The 21,313-nt window shown below is 38.3% G+C and overlaps 1 protein-coding gene and 1 non-coding gene across 10 annotated transcripts in view; one reads left to right on the top strand and one right to left on the bottom strand.

Annotated features, from left to right (window-relative positions):
• Positions 1 to 21,313, top strand: part of G2E3 (G2/M-phase specific E3 ubiquitin protein ligase) — a 77,237-nt gene that overhangs the window by 35,706 nt on the left and 20,218 nt on the right. For all 9 annotated transcript variants that reach the window (XM_008269464.4, XM_008269466.4, XM_008269465.4 and 6 more), the window contains 8 exons: positions 1,324 to 1,421; positions 5,615 to 5,716; positions 6,903 to 7,027; positions 8,389 to 8,554; positions 14,779 to 14,885; positions 15,557 to 15,673; positions 19,977 to 20,101; positions 20,205 to 20,334. In XM_008269464.4, the coding sequence (XP_008267686.1) occupies positions 1,324 to 1,421; positions 5,615 to 5,716; positions 6,903 to 7,027; positions 8,389 to 8,554; positions 14,779 to 14,885; positions 15,557 to 15,673; positions 19,977 to 20,101; positions 20,205 to 20,334 (970 nt within the window). The remainder of the gene's footprint in view (positions 1 to 1,323; positions 1,422 to 5,614; positions 5,717 to 6,902; positions 7,028 to 8,388; positions 8,555 to 14,778; positions 14,886 to 15,556; positions 15,674 to 19,976; positions 20,102 to 20,204; positions 20,335 to 21,313) is intronic.
• On the bottom strand, positions 13,604 to 13,713 carry LOC127483878 (U6 spliceosomal RNA). The gene has a single exon (XR_007910671.1). It is a non-coding gene; the product is annotated as a U6 spliceosomal RNA (small nuclear RNA).

The raw sequence follows: 21,313 nt of genomic DNA, 5'->3' as shown, positions 1-21,313 counted from the left end.
ATTTTTTTTAAAGATTTATTTATTTGAAAGGCAGAGTTACAGAGAGAGAGAGAAAGAGAGAGATCGATCTTCCAACTGCTGGTTCACTCCCCAAATAGGCACAAATTGGGCTGATCTGATGAAGCCAGGAGCTATGAGCTTCTTCTGGGTCTCCCATGTGGATGCAGGGGCTCAGGCACTTGGGCCATCTTCTGCTTTCCCAGGCATCGCAAGTGGAGCAGCCAGGACTGGCACCCATATGGGATGCCAGCACCCTGGGTGGCGGCTTAACCCACTATACCACAGCATCAGCCCTGCAATCTTTCTAATGAAAGTTTTCATGAGCCTAACCTCAATAAAAATTTAGAGATTCCCTTATCTTTTCTGAGCATGCATACATCCTTGGAAACGTCTCGAGGCCTTCCTATGTTATGTAGTATATGTGGAAGTTTTTCAAAGCCCTTATTTCCCCAAGTATTTGTTTTCTCTGGCATTTTCTTTCCTAGGCTTTTTGGTCCATCAGCTGCTTTCTCTGACTGTTTTCTGTTGCCCCAAGCCACTCCCATCTAGTTATGACAGTACTTCAAAAAGTTATTAGAAAATAGAGTTAAAAGATGTTTGCTTTTATTAAATTTTTTTCTGAAATTTATAAACACAAGGAGTTATCAAAAGATAATATAATGCATATTATGAAAAAACTTTGCATAGATTTTAATTTCCATTTTTTTCATGAACTGTTTGAAGTATGCTAGTACTTGTTTTAACCCTGAGAAAGTTCAGAGCTAAGTGAAATGAAGACAAGCACTTTAGCCCATCCCTCAGGGAACCACTCAGAATCACTTTTGAGAAAAACGTCCGTATTACTTCCTGTTGACCAGCAATCTGTATCTAGAATTAGACCATATTAGTTAAGTTAGATAGTTAGATAAATTAAAATGCTGTCATCAAAATTTGGCAGCTTGTCTCTTCATTAAGCATTACCTTAATTTTTATAAGTTTATTCGATTGCAGAACTTGTAAAAAATTGATTCTGACAGTTTTTGGCAGCTTAATCATTGCTTTAGAAGAATGGAGTTTTGGAGTTCCTAATCCATCATTTTCTTTGGTGTTAATCTCAGAGGTTGCCATTTTAACCACATAATGGAATTAATCATTAAAAACTGATGGAAAAAAGTAAAGTCACATTAAAGTGTTAGAAATAGCTACTGGAAATTTTAAGTTACCAATAACAGTATAATGTGATTTGCTGTCTCAGAAATGATTTAATGCATCAATTAAGAGAAACACCAATTCCATAGTTTTTTTAAAATTAAATGTTTTTTGTCCTTATTTTTTCACTGTTAGCTTGTGTTTTCTGTCGAAAAAATGATGACTGTCCTAGTAAGTATGGAGAAAAGAAAACTAATGAGAAGTGGAATCTCACTGTACATTACTATTGTTTGGTGAGTATAATTTATAATTAAATTCTGGAGAGTTACTGTTGTAAAGAAAATTAGATACTGCTACTAATTTTTGAAAATTAGATGTCTTTTAACTTCTCTGGATCTTGTTTTGCCTGTGTGTAAAAATAGAATTTTTGAGAAATCATATTCTAAGATTCTGAAAGTACTTGATACATATACAGAGTTATTGTCATAACCTGTTTGTTTTTGTCTAACCATTTAGGGGTTTAATGAAAGAAAAAAGGAGAAAATGATTAGGTCCATAAAGGAGGTGTTCTTTTTCCCACTTTCTTATTTCCTTTGTTGCTAGTGACAAATCTCAAAAAAGACTTGTTTGAGGGTTCAGGGAGTAGAAGAGAAGTATTTTATTTCACAGAAAGCCCAAAAAGAAAAATTCTGGCTAAAGGAAGTAAATATTTGTGGAAAAGGAAACAATTTAATTTATGAGTGATTTATTTATTTATTTATTTATTTGAAAGAATTAGACACAGAGAGAAGGAGAGGCAGAGAGAAAAAGAGAGAGGTATTCCATCCACTAGCTCACTCCCCAAATGGCCACAGCAGGGTTGGAGGGAGCTGCACTGATCTGAAGCCAGGAGTCAGGAGCTTCCTCCAGGTCTCCACACCGGTGCAGGGGCCCAAGGTCTTGGGCCATCCTCCATTGCTTTCCCAGGCCACAGCAGAGAGCTGGATTGGAAGTGGAGAAGCTGGGACACGAACTGGTACCCACATGGGATGCTGGCACTGCAGGCAGCGGACTTACCCTCTATGCCACAGCGCCAGCCCCAAAAGTAATTTCTAACTGAGAATTCATCCATCATTTGTTCCCCTTTGTCTTCATCTTTCACTTCATTGAATCTATGCCTAAAGGTATTAGTGGCATCATCACTACAATAGCATGTCAAGGATGAATAGGTATGCACAATGTTTTATGACACTGTTGTCCATTACTGCTTAACATATCATTGTAAAATTTAGCACTTAAACAGCATTTATTCTCTGACATACTTTCTGAGGGTTAGCACTCTATTATCAGCTTAGCTGAGTAACTGGCTCAGAGTAACCCATGAGAACAAGATGTCACCAGATTTCATCTGAAGGCTTTACTGAGCTGGAAGAGCCCAGCCTGTGGTGGCTTATTTGCATGGCTTTAGCCACTGTTCCTCCTATCTATTGACAGGATGTCTTGGTTTCTTGAACTCTTTCTTAGTAGGGCTGCTCATAGCATGGCATCTTGCTTCCTCAAAGCAGGTGATCAGACACACACACACACACACACACATATCAGATAGAACCATTTGATGTAGTGTTCACAGAACATACCATTGTCACTTTTGCTTTCATCTGTTTGTTAGAAGTAAGTAAGTGTAGCCCACAGTCAAGGTTAGGGAAATTAAACTCCATCTCTTAAAGGAAAGAATATCAACAAAAGTTTTTAAAAATTTATTTATGTTATTTGAAAGTCAGAGCTAAGAGAAGGAGAGGGAGAGGCAGAAAGAGAGGTCTTATATCTGCCTGATTGCTTCCTAAATGGCTGTAATGGCCAGGGCTGAGCCAGGCTGAAGCCAGGAGGCAGGATCTTCTAGGTTTCCTGTGTGAGTGCAAGAGCCCAAGAAATTGGGCTATCTTCCACTGCATTCCCAGACACATTTAGCAGGGAGCCAGATTGGAAATGAAGCAGCTGAGACTCGAACTGGCACCCATATGGGATGCCGGTGTTGTTGGTGATGACTACCTGCTATGCCACAGTGCCAGCCCCTGTCAACAAATCTGTGGACATACTTTTGTTTACTTATTTATTTGAGAGAGAGAAGGAGAGAGAGAGAAAAGCAGTTCCCATCCTGTAGTTCACTCCCAGGGACAAAAGCCAGGAGCTAGAAACCCAATTCAAGTATCTCACATGGATGAGAGACCTAATTCCTTGAGCCATCACCTGCTGCATTCCAAGATCTATATTAGCAGGAAGCTGGAGCTAGGTATTGAACCCAACCATATCAGTATGGGATGTGTACATCTTAACCAGTAGGCTAAGTGACCCCCATGTGAACATATTTTTAAACCTACCACCATCTATGTTAAAATTCCTTCTATAACTCCTTAAAAAATAAAAATCCAGAGTGTTCCTTGATAGCTTGCTAAGAGTACTTTTGTGCCCACAGGTGCTCTAGAAGAAATAGACTTATACCATTGATTAAGGGAACATGAATTTGACATTCTAAATGCTTCTAATTGGGATGTATTACTTTCTGAAATACAAAAAGTCTTTTCAGAAAAGAAACTTTTCTAAAAGTTTAATTTTTATGCAGTAGAATTAGGTGAGCTACGCTGTTTTACTAGTCAGTGGGTTATTGTTTCATAACTAACTCAAGTGATACATAATTTTTGTTTTTCTTTTAGTATAATACTGCTTAAAAATCACAAATTTGTTTTTTTGAAGTATTTTTGAGTTTTTTAATGTGTTTGAGTTGAACATAACAGAATTTTCCTAATATTCTTCCTTATTTTATTAATGAGCATAATAAAAAAGAAATGTACTGATCCCTTTTAAGATTCTTTTTCCTTATAAATAGGAAAGTATAATAATGGTATATATTACAAGTGGTAATAGAATACTAGAGTTGAGACAGACTGAAGAGACAATCTAGTTCAATGTTCTTATTTTCATGTTTAAGGTCAGAGACATTATATTATTTGATTAGGATTCCAGAAGTTTAGGCACAGAGTCCTCTTTGAAGGACAAGTTTTATTTCTTTTTTAAAGATTAATTTTATTTACTTGAAAGGCAGAGTGACAGGGAGAAAAGGGGGAAGAGAGAGAAAGAGATCTTCCATTCTGTGATTCACTTCCCAAAGGGTGACAACAGCCAGGATTGAGTCAGGCCAAAGCCAGGAGCCCAGAACTCCATCCAGGTCACCCACGTGAGTGGCAGGGATGCAGATATTTGGGCCATCTTCCATTGCTTCCCCAGGTTCATTAGCAGCGAGCTGGATAGGAAGCAGAGCAGCCAGGACTTGAACCCAGTAAGGGATGCTAGTGTTACAATCAGCAACTTAACTGATTGTGCCATAACACGAGCCCCAGGACAAGATTTATTATTCAGCCTATACTTTTTCTTAGTTCATGCTGCCTGAACATTAAACTATGAAGTTAAGATGAAATTTTTTTAAATTGAGACATTAACTTGGATTCAATAGGTTTCCCTATAAAATAGATCTTTTATGATTCAGAATTTGGCTACATTTGATTTTTTAATGAATTATTCTTTTATTTGTTATTATTCATTTTGAAAGGCAAATCTTTAAAAAAATAAATAAATAAACAAAGGGGACAGTGCTGTGGAGCAGTGGGTTAACGCCCTGACCTAAAGTGCTGACTTCCCATATGGGTGCCAGTTTGGGACCCAGCTGCTCCACTTCCAATTCAGCTCTCTGCTGTGGCCTGGGAAAGCAGTAGAAGATGGCCCAAGTCCTTAGGCCCCTGCACCCGTGTGGGAGACCCAGAGGAAGCTCCTGGCTTTGGATCGGTGCAGCTCTGGCCATTGCAGCCATCTGGGGAGTGAACTATCAGATGGAAGACCTCTCTCTCTCTCTGCCTCTCCTCTCTGTGTAACTGCGACTTTCAAATAAACAAATAAATCTTTAAAAAAATAAATAAGTACAATAAAATAAATAAAATAAAATGAACAGTAGGCAAGACTAAGACTAAGAACTCCAGTAAGGGCTATGGGCATCGCAAGCAGTGACTTAACCACTGCACCAAATGCGCACCCCCTCAGCTAGATCTAAAGTTAGCCTAAAAGGACACAAATGGTCTGAATTGTCTCTATAGTATTTATTATTGTTGTATTTATAGCTCGCTACTACTTTCTACTCCTTTTTTCTAAAGCTTAATCATAGGTATTTCTTTCCCTCCTTTCTCATCTTCCTACCCAATTCAATTACTTACTACCTTCTATCTCTACTTCAAATACTTTTAGAAACTAGTTTGGAGATATGAATTGTTAATGTAGTATCTTCCAAATCAAATGCTATGAGTAGCTTCTATCTTTCTTCATGAGAGATAAATATTACAGATAGTTGCTTGAGCTTTGAGTCATTTTATATCCATTTTTATTGAAGTGATATGAATTCATATTTTTAATATAATCTAGTTTCTTAAAAGGGTTTGCTTTCTAATGGAAAATATATTTATAGTTAATGTCAAGTGGAATTTGGCAGAGAGGTAAAGAAGAAGAAGGAGTGTATGGTTTTCTAATAGAAGACATCAGGAAGGAAGTAAATAGAGCTTCCAAACTGGTAAGTAAATTATTTTTCTTACTAAACTAAGTATCTAAGAATTATCAATAATGAGGAAGTCCTTTTCATCAGTTTCTGTAACAGAAATATGTTCTAATGCATATTTTTGTCAAATGTGATTAATGTTAGTAGAATATTTTATATTTTTGCAAATGAATGAGAGCTACACTGACCCTGGATAATACATGTAACTTCACTTCCTTATTGTATTCCAACCTATCCATCATTTCACCCATTCTAATGATCATAGCTCCACTCTTTAATTCTGAAGCATTCCAATTTTTACTTCTTCCTTTAAAAAAAAAAAAAGCTTTATTTGTTTGAAAAGCAAAGTTACAAACAGAGAGGGAAAGATCTTCCATCAGCTGGTTCACTCCCCAAATGGCCACAATGGCTAGGGTTGGGCTAAGCTGAAGTCAGGAGCCTGGAATTGTGTCTGAGTATCCCACATAGGTGGCAGGGGCCCAAGTAGTTGGGCTGCTATTGCTTTCCCGGGTGCATTACCAAGGAGCTGACTGGGAAGTGGAATAGCCTGGACTCAAAGCAGAGCTCATGTGGAATGCCAGTATTGCAGGCAGTGGCTTAACTGTGCCACAATACTAGCTAGCTCTTGTGTGTGTCTTAAATCTTTTGTTTTCTCTTTTAAGGACAGACAGCAGTGTCCTTGAAAGAGTGATATTATCCTAAGATCTTTAACTTGATTATGGCTGCAAAGATCTTATTTCCCATTCAATTCATAGGTACTGGGAGTTAGGACTTGAATGTAGCTTTCTGGGGACCAGAATTCAGTACTCTATAAGTATCTTATACTTACTCACTTTGTTATGGTACAGTAGTCTTGGCCAGTTTTTTACAGACTGGTTTATAATATTGTTTTCCTGTTACTGTTTTCTATCCTTTGTGCTTTCTGTTGAGATTTCAGTATGGCTTGCATGTATAACCATTATGTTTTTAAAATCTTTCAGTTTAAAATATTTTCACAAGTAGGAAGAAAAAGAATCCTAGTGTTTTCCAATTGTTTCTGGGTAGAACATTTTTTTTTTCAGGAAATTTCTGTCATCACAGTTATTAAATGATGAAAATAATTTTTAGACACTCCCCATGAGGAATATCCATTTTTAATCTTGGTCTTATTATAGTACTTAAATTTTGTGTGCCTGTTCCCTGTTTTCATAATTTCCTCTAGAAATGCTGTGTTTGCAAGAAAACTGGTGCTTCAATTGGATGTGTTGCACCTCGATGTAAACGGAGTTATCATTTCCCATGTGGACTTCAGGGAGAGTGTATTTTCCAGTTTACCGGAAATTTTGCGTGAGTTATTTATTAAATATGAAAGATGGTTATAAAAAAGTAGAAAATGGATATTCCAATGATATAATTTCCTTGTAAAGTTTGCACATATACAATATATAATAATACATAAAATATCCTATTCCCCATTCCCAGCTTTAATGGGGTCTTTTCTAAAAGCCTACCAAGTCTTTGAGACTAGCCATATCTAGAATAGGCTTAATGATGAGTGTTCACTTTCAGCTTTCAGCTGTAAGACATAACACAGAAAATTGGTCATATTTTTCTCCTTACGTAGTTCTGGATTTTCATGCCACTCTTTTTGGTGTTACTTGTCCATTTTCCTTCCATAGTACTATATGCAGTTCTGAGTAAATGAAAGGCATATACATTTTTTTTTGCCCAAGAAATAAATATTATACCCCAGGATGTCCCTGAAAATATCGCTTTCTGAATACGATGTTAAACATCAGGATTTTATAAAATTTGACATTTTGTATCATGCATGTTTTATTTTTTTTAGTCTTTGGGTTCTTAAACTATTTATTGGATTGTCACAATGTAAGAAACTGCAGTTTATAAAATGCAAATAGAAATAAAGTGGACTAGAAATAGGTTATTATTATATGTAGTTTATTGTTGGGATTATAGTGCTTTTTAAGTATAAATTCCTTATTCCTTTAATTTTATTCAATGTTGAATAAAAAGTATATACTCGGTTGTTGAAGGTATGTATACTTTGTTGCTAATAGTGTTACATAGAATTCTTTTTTTTTTTTTTTTTTATTTTTTATTTTAACTTAATTTTTCTTGACAGGCAGAGCGGACAGTGAGAAACAGAGAGAAAGGTCTTTCTTTTTCCATTGGTTCACCCCCCAGTGGCCACTAAGGTCGGCGCACCGCGCTGATCCGAAGGCAGGAGCCAGGTGCTTCTCTTGGTCTCCCATGGGGTGCAGGGCCCAAGCACTTGAGCCATCCTCCACTGCACTCCCTGGCCACAGCAGAGAGCTGGCCTGGAAGAGGAGCAACCAGGACAGAATCCGGCGCCCCGACCGGGACTAGAACCCGGGGTGCCGGCGCCGCAGGCGGAGGATTACCTATTGAGCCATGGCGCCGGCCCATAGAATTCTTAACTTGATCTTAAATTCTATATGAGATAAGTCTTACCTCCTCCAAAGGTTTATATTTTGAAGACCCATTGCCCCTTGATCATCCATTGTGACACTGACTTATAGTGCCAAGACTCTATTTGTCTATTTGTCTATTGAAGGTTAATTATGAGACAGATAAAAATGAATTTTTCTCTTATATACATGAATTATAGTGCTAACCTAGTTAAGCTTTGCGATTCATTAGATATTATTCTTAAATTACATTTTTAGGTCATTTTGCTGGAAGCATCGACCTGTTCAAATAATTACATCTAACAATTATAGAGACTCTTTACCATGTACCATTTGTTTGGAATTTATTGAGCCTGTTCCAACTTACAGCATATTACGAAGTCCTTGCTGTAAGAATGCTTGGTTTCATAGAGACTGTTTACAGGTAAGATGTGTTTTGTAATCTTTGTTTGATTGATAAAGAAATTTGTCACTTGCTGATTAGAATTTTAAATTAAGAAGAATTGTTATGTGTATGTTAGCTCTTAAAAACTGTTAATCTTACAAACAGCTTTAAAGCATCCAGTTAAAAGCATATTTTACATATAAAATTCACTAATCTAGTGTGCAATTAAAATTTTAACAGGTAAGATTCAACCTTTCAATGTATATTTATACTTATAAAATTTTATTGTTTTTACCTAAAAGCTTTGTTTGTATTTCACAATGAGTAACAAGCAGATTTTAATCCCAAAATTCTGCTTACATATTTCAGTTGCAGAAACCAGGATGCATAAAGTGATAGTAGTAACTTTAAAAGCAGGCTAAGATAGTCAAATGTTGAGAAGTCATTTTTTTTCTCCTATCATAAAGACTGTCGTAACTTCTTGACTGGGAGCTGATTACTGACAATGAATTAAAAATACTCATTCTTTGGGAGTCACTTTGTATATCAAAATTGTTGACTGATTTTCAAGTAAATTGAATGTAAAATACAACATTAAACATAATTTATTGTTCTTTGATTTGGAAAATTTTTGATTTTTTGAAAGACATTTTATTTATTTGACAGACTGAATTAGAGAGAGAAAGGGGAGAAGATAAGAGTTCTTTTAGGGACCAGCACTGTGGTGTAGCAAGTCTTCAGTCTCTATTTCTTCCTCTCTCTCTTCTCTCTGTGACTCTGCCTTTCAAATAAGTAAAGATGTCTTTTTTTTTTTTTTTTTTTTTTTTTAAAGAGCAAATGTCCATCTGCTGATTAACTCCCCAAACAGCCACAATGGCCAGAACTGGGCCAGGCTGAAGCCAGGAGCCAGGAGTTTCATTCTATCTCCCACATGGGTGCAGGGACCCAAGGATTTGGGCCACATTCCACTGCTTTCCCAGGCACATTAGCAGGGAGCTGGATCAGAAGTGTAGCAGTGAGGACTCAAACCCAGTGCCCGTATGGGATGCTGGCATTGCAGGTGAAGGCTTAACCTGTTAACGCCATGACATTGGCCCCTTGAATACTTTTAAAACATCCAAATTATTATTAATTTCAAATATGTAATAAATATTTGTGAAAATGCCAGGTGATAGATGTAATAGAATGCTAATAACATAAATTTACTCTAGATTAATACTGTTTTATTATTTTTGAAAATGTTTATTTGGGAGGCAGAGAATAGAGACAGAGAGCTCCTATGTGCTGCTTCATTCTCCAAATACCCCCAGCATTGGCCAGGGTTGGGCCAAGACCAGTGCTTGGAGGTGGGACCTCAATCCAGGTTTTCCACATGGATGGCATGGACCCAATTGCTTGAACCACCACTGCTGCCTCCAAGGGTCCATTTTAGTTGGAAGCTGGAGTCAGAAGCCAGAGCAAGGAAATAAATCTGGCACTTAGATGTGAGACCAGGGGCATCCTAATCAATGTCTTAACTGCTAGGCCAAATGTTCACCTCAATGCTGTTAAAGTTAGAAGATATAATGCCGGCGCTGCGGCTCACTAGGCTAATCCTCCGCCTTGCAGCGCCGGCACACCAGGTTTTAGTCCCGGTCGGGGCGCCGGATTCTGTCCCAGTTGCCCCTCTTCCAGGCCAGCTCTCTGCTGTGGCCAGGGAGTGCAGTGGAGGATGGCCCAAGTGCTTGAGCCCTGCACCCCATGGGAGACCAGGAAAAGCACCTGGCTCCTGGCTCCTGTCATCAGATCAGCGCGGTGCGCCGGCCGCAGTGCGCCAGCTGCGGCGGCCATTGGAGGGTGAACCAACGGCAAAAGGAAGACCTTTCTCTCTTTCTCTCTCACTGTCCACTCTGCCTGTCAAAAAAAAAAAAAAGATATAAATTCTCTTATATTTTAATGAAGTCAGTAGCAGGGTCAACAGAGTAAGTGTTGGGGAACAGTGGGTTAATGCACTGCTTGGGATATCTGCATCCCATGTCAAAGTACTGATTCAAGTCCTGGCTGCTCTGCTTCCAATCTAGTTTCCTACTTAGGTGCCTGGAGGCAGCAGATGATGGCCCAAGTACTTGGGCTCCTACCATCTATGTGGAAGACCCAGATGGGGTAATTGACTCCTGGCTTGGATCTGGTTCAGGCCCAGCTTTTGCAGTCAGTGAGGTGTGAGCCAACTGATGGTAGATATCTCTCTTTCTATGTCTGTCCTCCCTCTCTCCATCACTCTGCCTTTCAAATAAATAATCAAATATTTAGTAAGAAAATATTAATAGTAGTCCAAGTAATAAAAGTTAATTAATTTCTTGGGTTTTTTTGGTATGGGTCTTGTACTATACTTAGGATTATTCAGTTAAAAGTGGCAGAGTGAAGCCTATTTTGTTGAGGAAATCCTGGAAATTTCATTAATTCTTGAAAAGAACTGTTTATAAAAGGATCCCATAGAGTGTGGCTTAAAAACATCATCATGTAATTGCTGCCAAATGTTTCATCTTGTTAATTTTATAATATATTATTTTTCAAGACAAATAAGATTTGTCTCATTTATGTATTAAAAATGAAGCAGAAGGCCGGCACCGCGGCTCACTTGGCTAATCCTCCGCCTGTGGCACCGGCACCCCGGGTTCTAGTCCCGGTTGGAGTGCCGGTTCTGTCCCGGTTGCCCCTCTTCCAGTCCAGCTCTCTGCTGTGGCCTGGGAGTGCAGTGGAGGATGGCCCAAGTGCTTGGGCCCTGCACCTGCATGGGAGACCAGGAGGAAGCACCTGGCTCCTGGCTTCGGATTGCCGCAATGCGCCAGCTGTATCGCGCCAGCTGTAGTGGCCATTTGGGGGGTGAACCAACGGCAAAGGAAGACCTTTCTCTCTGTCTCTCTCTCTCACTGTCCACTCTGCCTGTCAAAAAAAAAAAAAAAAAAAATGAAGCAGAAGACTCTCAAACTTGACCTAGTATTCATAGGGCTTTTTCGGAACACTCTGAAATTACTAAATTTTTAATTCTAAAAGAAATGGCATTATTAACACAATGAGTATTTTTATGCCAATATAATTTAAAATCACGTGGATACCTGTCTGTGAAATAAAAATCAGTAGGCAATTGTTACTTGATTAGAGCACATGGAGATAGGGCTGGTTTCTTAAATCACTTTTCTAAAGGACCTTTTATGGCTTTCCACTTTGATACCAGAGCCTTAACTGAAATAGTATTTGGAATCTACTCAGTCTAGATAACTGTATATGGTTAAACAAATGTCATTACTTGTTACCACAAGTGCTATATTTTGAGATTTTGTTGAGTAGAGACTAGCGATAAGAACTTGATAAGAACTTTCCACTCTGCATGTCAGAATTATCAGTATTTATGTTCAGTTTTAACTCATCATTGTTCTAGTCTTATTAGTATGTTCATGTGTCCTATGTCATTTTCCCCCTCCATATCAGGTACTTCTTGTATCACATCTTTTATTTAATAAGGTCTTGGTATCTGCCTGTGCTTGCTCAGAGATTTCCGTAACTTGTTGCTTTCCTCCTATATGGTGTGTGTGTGTGTAAAAGGGCAAACACATGCACCTCTTAATAGTTGTCTGAACCTTGGATCATCTTTATTTACTTCCTTCTTCACCATTACACAAATCATACTCCAGCTATATAAGGGCTACTTTATAAGTATCTTTTTTTGTGCATCCTCTTTTTTTTTTTTTTTTTTTTAATTTTTGACAGGCAGAGTGGACAGTGAGAGAGAGAGAGACAGAGAGAGTGGTCTTCCTTTGCCGTTGGTTCACCCTCCAATGGCCGCCGCTGCAGCCGGCGCACCGCGCTGATCCGATGGCAGGAGCCAGGATCCAGGTGCTTCTCCTGGTCTCCCATGGGGTGCAGGGCCCAAGCACTTGGGCCATCCTCCACTGCACTCCCTGGCCATAGCAGAGAGCTGGCCTGGAAGAGGGGCAACCGGGACAGAATCCGGCGCCCCGACCGGGACTAGAACCCGGTGTGCCGGCGCCGCAAGGTGGAGGATTAGCCTATTGAGCCACGGCGCCTGCTCTGTGCATCCTCTTTTATTGGAATCCTACTCCTGTTGCTTTAACTTCATATACTTTTAACATTTGTTTATTTATTTAGTGATTCACTTGAGAGATAGAAACAGACACATGGAAACACAAAGCTCTTATCTACTGGTTCACTTCCATTCATTTCCCAAGTACCCACAATATCTGAGGCTGGGCTAGTCTGGGGCCAGAAGTAGGAGTTTAGAAATGAAATCCATGTCTCCCACCAGAGTGTCAGGAGCGCACCTACTTGACCCATTACCTGCTACCTCCATGGGTCTGCGTTGACAGGAAGTAGGAATTGAACCCAGGCATTCCACTGCTGTCTTATCTTGTGTCCCAATTGCTAGGCCAAATACCCACCCTCAGATACTTTTTTATGCAAAGCTATTAATTGATTTTTCTTCTGGGTGCCTTATTCCCTATTGATTTATTGATCACACTACTGATTTACATGTCTATACTCATTACTCAGTTCAATTTGGCTAGAATGTAATCCCAAATATATTATTTGTTGCAGTTTTCTAATCAGATGTTCTCTCTGTTGCCACTGAGACTTTGACATGTGCTATTCTCTATCCTTAGAACATCTTTTCTTTTGCTTGTCCTTTATTTCTTTTTCCAGACTTAATTTTGGCCTTACTGTCCTTGTGGCATTTTTGTGATTATAGACTATTTGCTTCTTTCTCGTTCTTTTATGTATATACTTAAAAAAAAAGATTTATTTATTTATTTGAGAGGCAAAGTTACAGACAGAGGGAGAGACAGAAAGTCTCTCCATCTGCTGGTTCACTCCCTAAATTGTTGCAATGGCTGGAACTGTGCCATGCCAAATCCAGGAGCCCAGAACTTCTTCCAGGTCTCCCACATGCTTGCAGGAGCCCAAGCATGTGGACCATATTCCACTGCTTTCCCAGGCATATTAGCATGGAGCTGTATTGGAAGTAGAGCAGGCAGGACTTAGACCAGCATCCACAAAGCTCGCCCCTTAAGATTTCTTTTTTATTTGTTTGGAAAAAAAATGAATCGTTTTATGAATTTACATGTCATCTTTGTGCAGGGGCCATGCTAAACTTCCCTGTATCATTCTAATTTTAGAATATATATTGCTGCCAAGCTGAACGCCAGTTCTATGTCTGTATGCCTACTCACTAGAATTCCTTGAAGTTGGAATTAGATCATTTTATGTTTTTACTTTCTTTTTTAAAGATTTTATTTATTTATTGGAAAGTCAGAGTTACACAGAGAGAGAAGGAAAGGCAGAGAGAGAGAGAGAGAGAGAGAGAGATCTTCCATCCGCTGGTTCACTCCCCAGTTGGCTGCAACAGCCGGGAGCTGTGTCGATCTGAAGCCAGGAGCCTGGAACCTCTTCCAGGTCTCCCACAGGTGTGCAGGGGCCCTAGACTTGGGCCATCTTCCACTGCTTTCCCAGGCCACAGCACAGAGCTGGATTGGAAGTAGAGCAGCTGGGACTTGAACCAGCACCCATATGGGATGCCGCCACTGGAGGCAGCAGCTTTACCCACTACACCACAGCGCCAGCCCCTATGTTTTTACTTTTGGTACATAACACAATATTTGGCATTTATAAGTAGACTTTAAGTATTAGTTAAATGAATGTGTGCTACTAATTTTAACTGAGGACTGGCTCTTTCTAATACTCTTGTAATTTCCTTTTCCTTCTGAGTACCCTCTGTCTGTGGCTTCTGTGTTTGTAATTTGGGTGGCATTGAGAATAGGTGTTAAGGTTCTCTTTTGTGGAAAGGAAACTAATTTTACAGATTGAGTTAAAAATAGAACCAGGGATGATTTACTTCTAACAACATCTTTTTTAGAAGAAATAACCCAAGATTTTCTGTTTTTTTTTTTTTCTCACAATATAGAGGGCAACATGATATTTAGAGATAGAAATAACATTATGTATCAAAGGTTGAGAATCTTTGGGTGACAGATGTAAAGCTAAGCATAGTAACTTACTCATTAGCTCACTTTTCACATTTTAACCCTGGAAAAAAAAGATCAGATTTTAACAGTGGGGAGACATAGTTTGTAAGGACAAAGTTTGAGAAAATGTTTGCAGAGATAATGTTTGCATATTCTATTAAGTGAAAAATAGCACATGTTCTGTTTGTCATATAATTTATAACCTGATAAGAAACTTAACAGTAGATTTTCTGTTTTCCACTGTAGGCTCAAGCAATAAATGCAGGAGTGTTTTTCTTTAGGTGTACAATATGCAATAATAGTGACATCTTTCAAAAAGAGATGTTGAGAATGGGAATTCATATTCCTGAAAAGTGAGTAATATTTAGCCTTTTGACAAGAAAAAGAAAAGGTATTTTAAATACATGATGTATTTGCTTATAAATCATCTTCGGTGTCTGACTGAGTGATCATGGACAGATAGCCATTTCCAGTGATGAAATAAAGGCCTTCTTTCCTTTCCCAGATGACAGCAAGGAAGGACTCTTGAAGATCAGGAACTGTGATGTTGTAAATGTCTCATTAGTTGATTTGTAGCCTCTTAATAAAAGTACCTTGGCTGTTTCCAGATTTGATTGACTTATACATAGGTTTCAAAATGGTGTGTGCAAATTTAGCTAAGGGAATCAGGATATGGTTTAGTGTGAATGAAAATAATTTTCTTAATGCTTAAAGATGAGGAGTCTAGAAATGACAGTAAATTTGAAATTAAAAATTGGAAGTAAAATATTAGGGAAAATGTCATAGCAGTTTTTGCTTAGGTTTTTATTAAGCATTTAAAATTCACTGTGAGACTAACTGTAGAATAAAATGACATTATAACAGTTTTATATTTTAAAGAGCATTTTTTTTTTAAATTTATTTATTTGAAAGGCAGAGGTACAGTAAGGGAGAGACAGAAGCAGAGAGAGAGAGACATAGAGATCTTCCATCCACTGGTTCACTTCCCAAATGGCCACATCCACCCCTCTACTCTTGTTTATAGAGATGCCTCTTGGGAATTAGAAGAAAATGCTTATCAAGAGCTTCTGCAGCACTACGAGCATTGTGATGTCCGAAGATGTCGTTGTAAAGAAGGGCGAGACTATAATGCACCTGACAGGTATTACTGGTTTCTTATTTAAACCTCCAACTGAAAAAGTTGGTTTTCTAGTTTAATGAAATATACTTTTGCTCTGATGATATTTGAAGTTTTAACTTATGTATTTATTAAATTTATGTTTATATACATTTACAGAAAATTTTTTTGTAGTTCAAATATCTGTAACTGGTTTTCTGGAGTAATTTCATAAAGCTCTATTTTCTAGAGCTGCTGTATTCTGTATGGTCACCACCAGCGTTATGTCACTATTCAGCACTTGAACTGTGGCTATTTCAAATTGAGGTGATATGTAAAAATACAATGGACACCAAAGACTTAGTTCACCTGTACTGTCATAACAAAATATCTATTACAGCTTGGCTTAAAAACAGAAATTGGTGTTCTCAGAATTTTGTATACTAGCAGTCTAAGATCAGGGAGATGGCATTTTTGGTTTTATGTGAAGTCTTTGTCCATGGCTTGCAAGATGGCTGCCATCGAGCTATGTCCTTGCATAGTTGTACCTGTTTTCTGCATAATAATCTTGCGTGTGTGTGTAATACCGTAAGTCATAGTGGCTTAGGGTCCACTCAGATGACCTGATTGTAATTACCTTCTTAAATAGCCTTATCTCCAAGTATAGTTACATTCTTAGGACTTGAGTATATAAATTTTGGGAAGACACAGTTCAGCCCGTAAACACAATAGTTTTTTTTTTTAACTTTTATTTAGTAAATATAAATTTCCAAAGTACAGTTTATGCATTACAATGGCTTTCCTCCCCCCATAACTTCCCTCCCACTCGCACCCCTCCCATCTCCTGCTCCCTCTCCCATTCCATTCATTTCAAGATTCATTTTCAATTATCTTTATATACAGAAGATCGATTCAGTATATATTAAGTAAAGATTTCATCAGTTTACACCCACACAGAAACACAAAGTGTAAAATACTGTTTCAGTACTAGTTATAGCATTACTTCACATTGGACAACACATTAAGGACAGATCTCACATGATGAGTAAGTACACAGTGACTCCTGTTGTTGACTTAACAATTTGACACTCTTGTTTATGGCATCAGTAATCTCCCTAGGCTCTAGTCATGAGTTTCCAAGGCTATGGAAGCCTTTTGAGTTCGCTGACTTCGATCTTATTCGACAGGGTCGTAGTCAAAGTGGAAGTTCTCTCCTTCCTTCAGAGAAAGGTACCTCCTTCTTTGATGGCCCCATTCTCTCCACTGGGATCTCACTCATAGAGATCTTTCATTTAGGTCTTCTTCTTTTTTTTTTTTTTTTTTTTTCCCAGAGTGTCTTGGTTTTTCATGCCTAAAATACTCTCAAGGGCTCTTCAGCCAGATCCGAATGCCTTAACGGCTGATTCTGAGGCCAGAGTGCTGTTTAGGACATCCGCCATTCTATGAGTCTGCTGTGTGTGTATCCTGCTTCCCATGTTGGATCGTTCTCTCCCTTTTTTATTCTATCAGTTAGTATTAGCAGATACTAGTCTTGTTTGTGTAATCCCTTTGACTCTTAGACCTATCAGTGTGATCAATTGTGAACAGAAATTGATCACTGGGACTAGAGAGATGGCACTGGTATATAAGAGTGGGAATAAGAGAGGGAGGAGATGTACAATTTGGGACATGCTCAACACAATAGTTTTTTATTGATTACTTGTTGAATAAAAGGATAGTATTTTGTAAGCAAAATATTCAAATTCTTTTACTTATTTTTATATTTTTACCTACTATAAATTTTTGAATTTTTATATGGTTTGCTTCAAATTTCTACTAGACAGCCCTGTTTTACCAGTTAGTTGGGTTAATCCAGAATTGTTTCTTTTGGACCATTCCAAAAAGTGTTAGCATTTGAAATTTACTGATTATTCTTTTGTAACATCAATAGATGTCTGCTGTACTCTTCAACAATTACTTTATGCATTTCAGGTATACTCAACTGTATGGGGTGCTAAGAAGCATTTATCTTCATTTAGGAGTAAGATAAAGAATTAACAAGTCCAGTTTTGTCAATTTATATAGGAAAGCTCATTGAATTATTATTCCTGTTACATAATCTTCCTTGATTCATTAGAGAACAGGATATTGGAGCTTTGTTTCTCATGGAAAGTGATTTGCCTGGGTCAGCTACTTATTTGTGAAGATTTTGCTAAGCATCTGGGCAGCTTTGGAATGCTCTTTCTAAGCAGGTCTTATTCCTGATTCCCTACCCTGGGCTAGGAGTTACCTTGATTTGGCTTATTATGATGTAGTGTTTTTTAAGATTTATTTATTTGAAAGGCAAAACTACAGAGAAAGAGAGACAAAGTGAGATCTTCCCATCCACTGTCTCATTCCCCAAATGGCCACAATGGCCAGGTCCAGGCCAAGCCGAAAACAGGAGCCCGGAACTCCATCTGGGTCTTCCATTTGGGTGGCAGGGGCCTGAGCACTTGGGTGACCAGCTGCTGCTTTCCCAAGCCATTGGCAAGGAGCTGCATGGGAAATGCAGTAGCCGGGACTTTGAACTGCTGTCTATATGGGATGCTGGCATCACAGGCTGCGGCTTAACCTTCTCTGTGCCACAATGTCAGCTCCATGCATTATTTAGATTTAATACTGTTAAACCAAAATCTTTCAAGGGCAGAGATCTTGTTCAGGTATCAGTTATCATGTGTTCTTGCCCATGTTAAGTTGACTTAGTGGCCTTGTCTATTCATTTTTAAATACTAATATGACTAATACTTCCCTCAAGGATTGTGCTGCAGTGTAGATGAGATCATTTGTATATAGGCTTTTAAGAAGCAAAACATTCTTTTTTTCCATTAATATTGATATTTTAAAAATTTAATTTAGGCTGTTTCTATAAACTACATATGTACTTCTTTAATACCATTGGTCACACAATCAGTAACTGCAAAAACTACCATGTTATTCCCATACCGCCTTTTTTTTTTTTGACAGGCAGAGTGGATAGTGAGAGAGAGAGACAGAGAGAAAGGTCTTCCTTGTGCCGTTGGTTCACCCTCCAATGGCCGCCACGGCTGGCGCGCTGCGGCCGGCGCACCGCACTGATCCGATGGCAGGAGCCAGGTGCTTCTCCTGGTCTCCCATGGGGTGCAGGGCCCAAGCACTTGGGCCATCCTTCACTGCACTCCCGGGCCACAGCAGAGAGCCGGCCTGGAAGAGGGGCAACCAGGAAAGAATCCGGCGCCCCGACCAGGACTAGAACCCGGTGTGCCGGCGCCACTAGGTGGAGGATTAGCCTATTGAGCCATGGCGCTGGCCCCCATACTGCTTTTTATAAATGCTGTAATTTTTTGCCCTTTCTTCTGGGACATTAGCTATCTGCTGAAAGGCAAAATAGTATAGTTGTTAGCCAGGTAAACTATATTGGAAACCTCACTTGAAACTTGATTAGAATCAGCTTGATTGGGTAAATTATTTACTCATCTGTGCTTTGGTTTCATCTTCTTTAAAGTATAGATAACAAGGGTTTCTTTGAACTTTTTCATGTGAAGATTGAGAACTGGGCCTGGTGCTTAGTATGGACTCAGGTTAGCTGTCACCATCCTCATCATCAGTGGGCAGAACCATCTGGGGAAGAAGCGGAGATACATATATAACACCGACACACCCATACCCACACACAGAAGGATGATATTCCCAGATCTGTGAGTGGGGATAGGGTATCCAGATACCCATCGTAACACCCAAATTTCAGTGTACTCAGGGAACAATACCCATTTCTGTACAAAACAGTTATGCTCATACCCATACAGGAAGGGAAGGCCACAATTGTACCCATACAGAAAATAGCAATGTGGACTGGAACATGTAGAACTCAACGGAGAGGCCTGCAGAGAGATCGGATAGATGAGAGAGAAGGTGAAGTTGGGCTAGGTAGGAAGGCTGGACCCTGTTGTGCTGCACAGTACGTGAGGTGTCCAAGCAAGATTATTTCAGGAAATATTGCTTACTTTGAAATTTGACTGAATGCTTCTGCTTCCACATCAGACAGACACACTGATATAACAGTTTACCTGTGAGCATGTCATCTCTAAATATAAGGGAAGATTTTTTTTCTCTCCTAACTCACATTCTTTCTGATGTTTATATTTCTTTTTGTGTTGATATTTAGTTAGTTTAGGTTAGGGGATATATTTAGAGGAAGTAGTTACAAACATAAATGAAATATTGAAGACTTTGGAAAAATTGCAGAATCAAAATAGGTAATGTGTCTTCCCTCCTGTGGTAGTGCTTGGTGGTTAAAACTAGATTTAGGGAATACCAAAACATAAACTTCTTCCTTTCTTTGTATCCTTAGCAAGTGGGAAATAAAGCGCTGTCAGTGTTGTGGTTCTAGTGGAACACATTTAGCCTGTTCCTCACTACGATCATGGGAACAAAATTGGGAGTGTTTGGAATGTAGAAGTATTATCTACAATTCAGGTAATATTTTGTAATTTTGTACAAAGCTGTTTATACTCAAATACCTGTTTTAAAGTTTATATCTGTATTTCTACTATGCTAATGCTGGAATTCAAATTTGCAGGTTTCCAAAAAGCCAAAAAACATGCATTACCCAACTCTAACAGTGCAGCAATTACTGATTGTTTGTTGGAGGAATCATCACCTAAATTACCCAGACAGTCACCTGGAGCCCAAAGTAAAGATCTACTGAGGTGTGTATTTTGATTTTGGAGAAAAATACAAAATCTATTTGGAAATGCTGCTTGGAATATTGGCTGGTCTTAAAATAACCTAAAAGTGCTTTTGAAACTGCAGGGTCCAGCATTTGATCATGAAATTAATGCATCCAGCATTAAGTAAACAAAGTGGAATGTAGATTATCAGATACCAATGCACATAGGAAGAATATATCTAAAATTTATTTAGTTTATTGTAAACTGAGTCATGATATAAAATTTTTTTTCTTGTAGATCATTTTCAAGATAGTTTGAAAAACTATTCTGGAAAATGTGTTTGATTATAGAGTAAGATAGGATTTAAAATATTAATTGTACCATGTCACTTTGTTAAAAGTAAGGAGCCCTATTTAATATAAAGATGGCTTGTTTCTTAATGTTGTAATCACTGCTTAATATGTTTACTGTCATTTACAAGTCTAAATGTCAGCCCTTTAGAAAGTTCAAAGCATACTTTGTAAGAATTATCGCATTAATTTTATTAATTTCATAAGACAGATAACTTTTGAAATCACACAAGCAGTTCACCAAGACTAGAATTACATCTTCATATTGTGTTAGATATTTGCTCAGGTGTATGATTTTTTTTAAGTTTATGCAGCTTTGTAAAAAGAGCCTTGATTTCACCAAATAGGAAAAAGTAGGAAAGTACCATCATTATTTAAACATGATGAAATACTTTGTGATTAAAAATAATTCCAAGTTTAAACACCTAGAAGATGGAAAAGAGATTTTGAAAATACTTGATAAAACTCAAATTTATAGATAGGCATACAATTAATACTCATCAAAAAGTGAGGAATTGCTGTTTTAAAATGCTACTTGTAGAATCAGCATTGTGGCACAACAGGTTAATCCACAGCCTGCAATGCCAGCATCCCATATGGGAATGCAAGCTCAAGTCCTGCTACTCTGCTTCTGATCCAGCTTCCTGCTAATGTGCTGGGAAAGCAGT

This window comes from Oryctolagus cuniculus, chromosome 12, assembly GCF_964237555.1.
Source record: "Oryctolagus cuniculus chromosome 12, mOryCun1.1, whole genome shotgun sequence".
Taxonomy (NCBI): domain Eukaryota; kingdom Metazoa; phylum Chordata; class Mammalia; order Lagomorpha; family Leporidae; genus Oryctolagus; species Oryctolagus cuniculus.
Note: the sequence above shows the minus strand (reverse complement) of the source record. Positions and strands in the feature narration are given on the sequence as shown.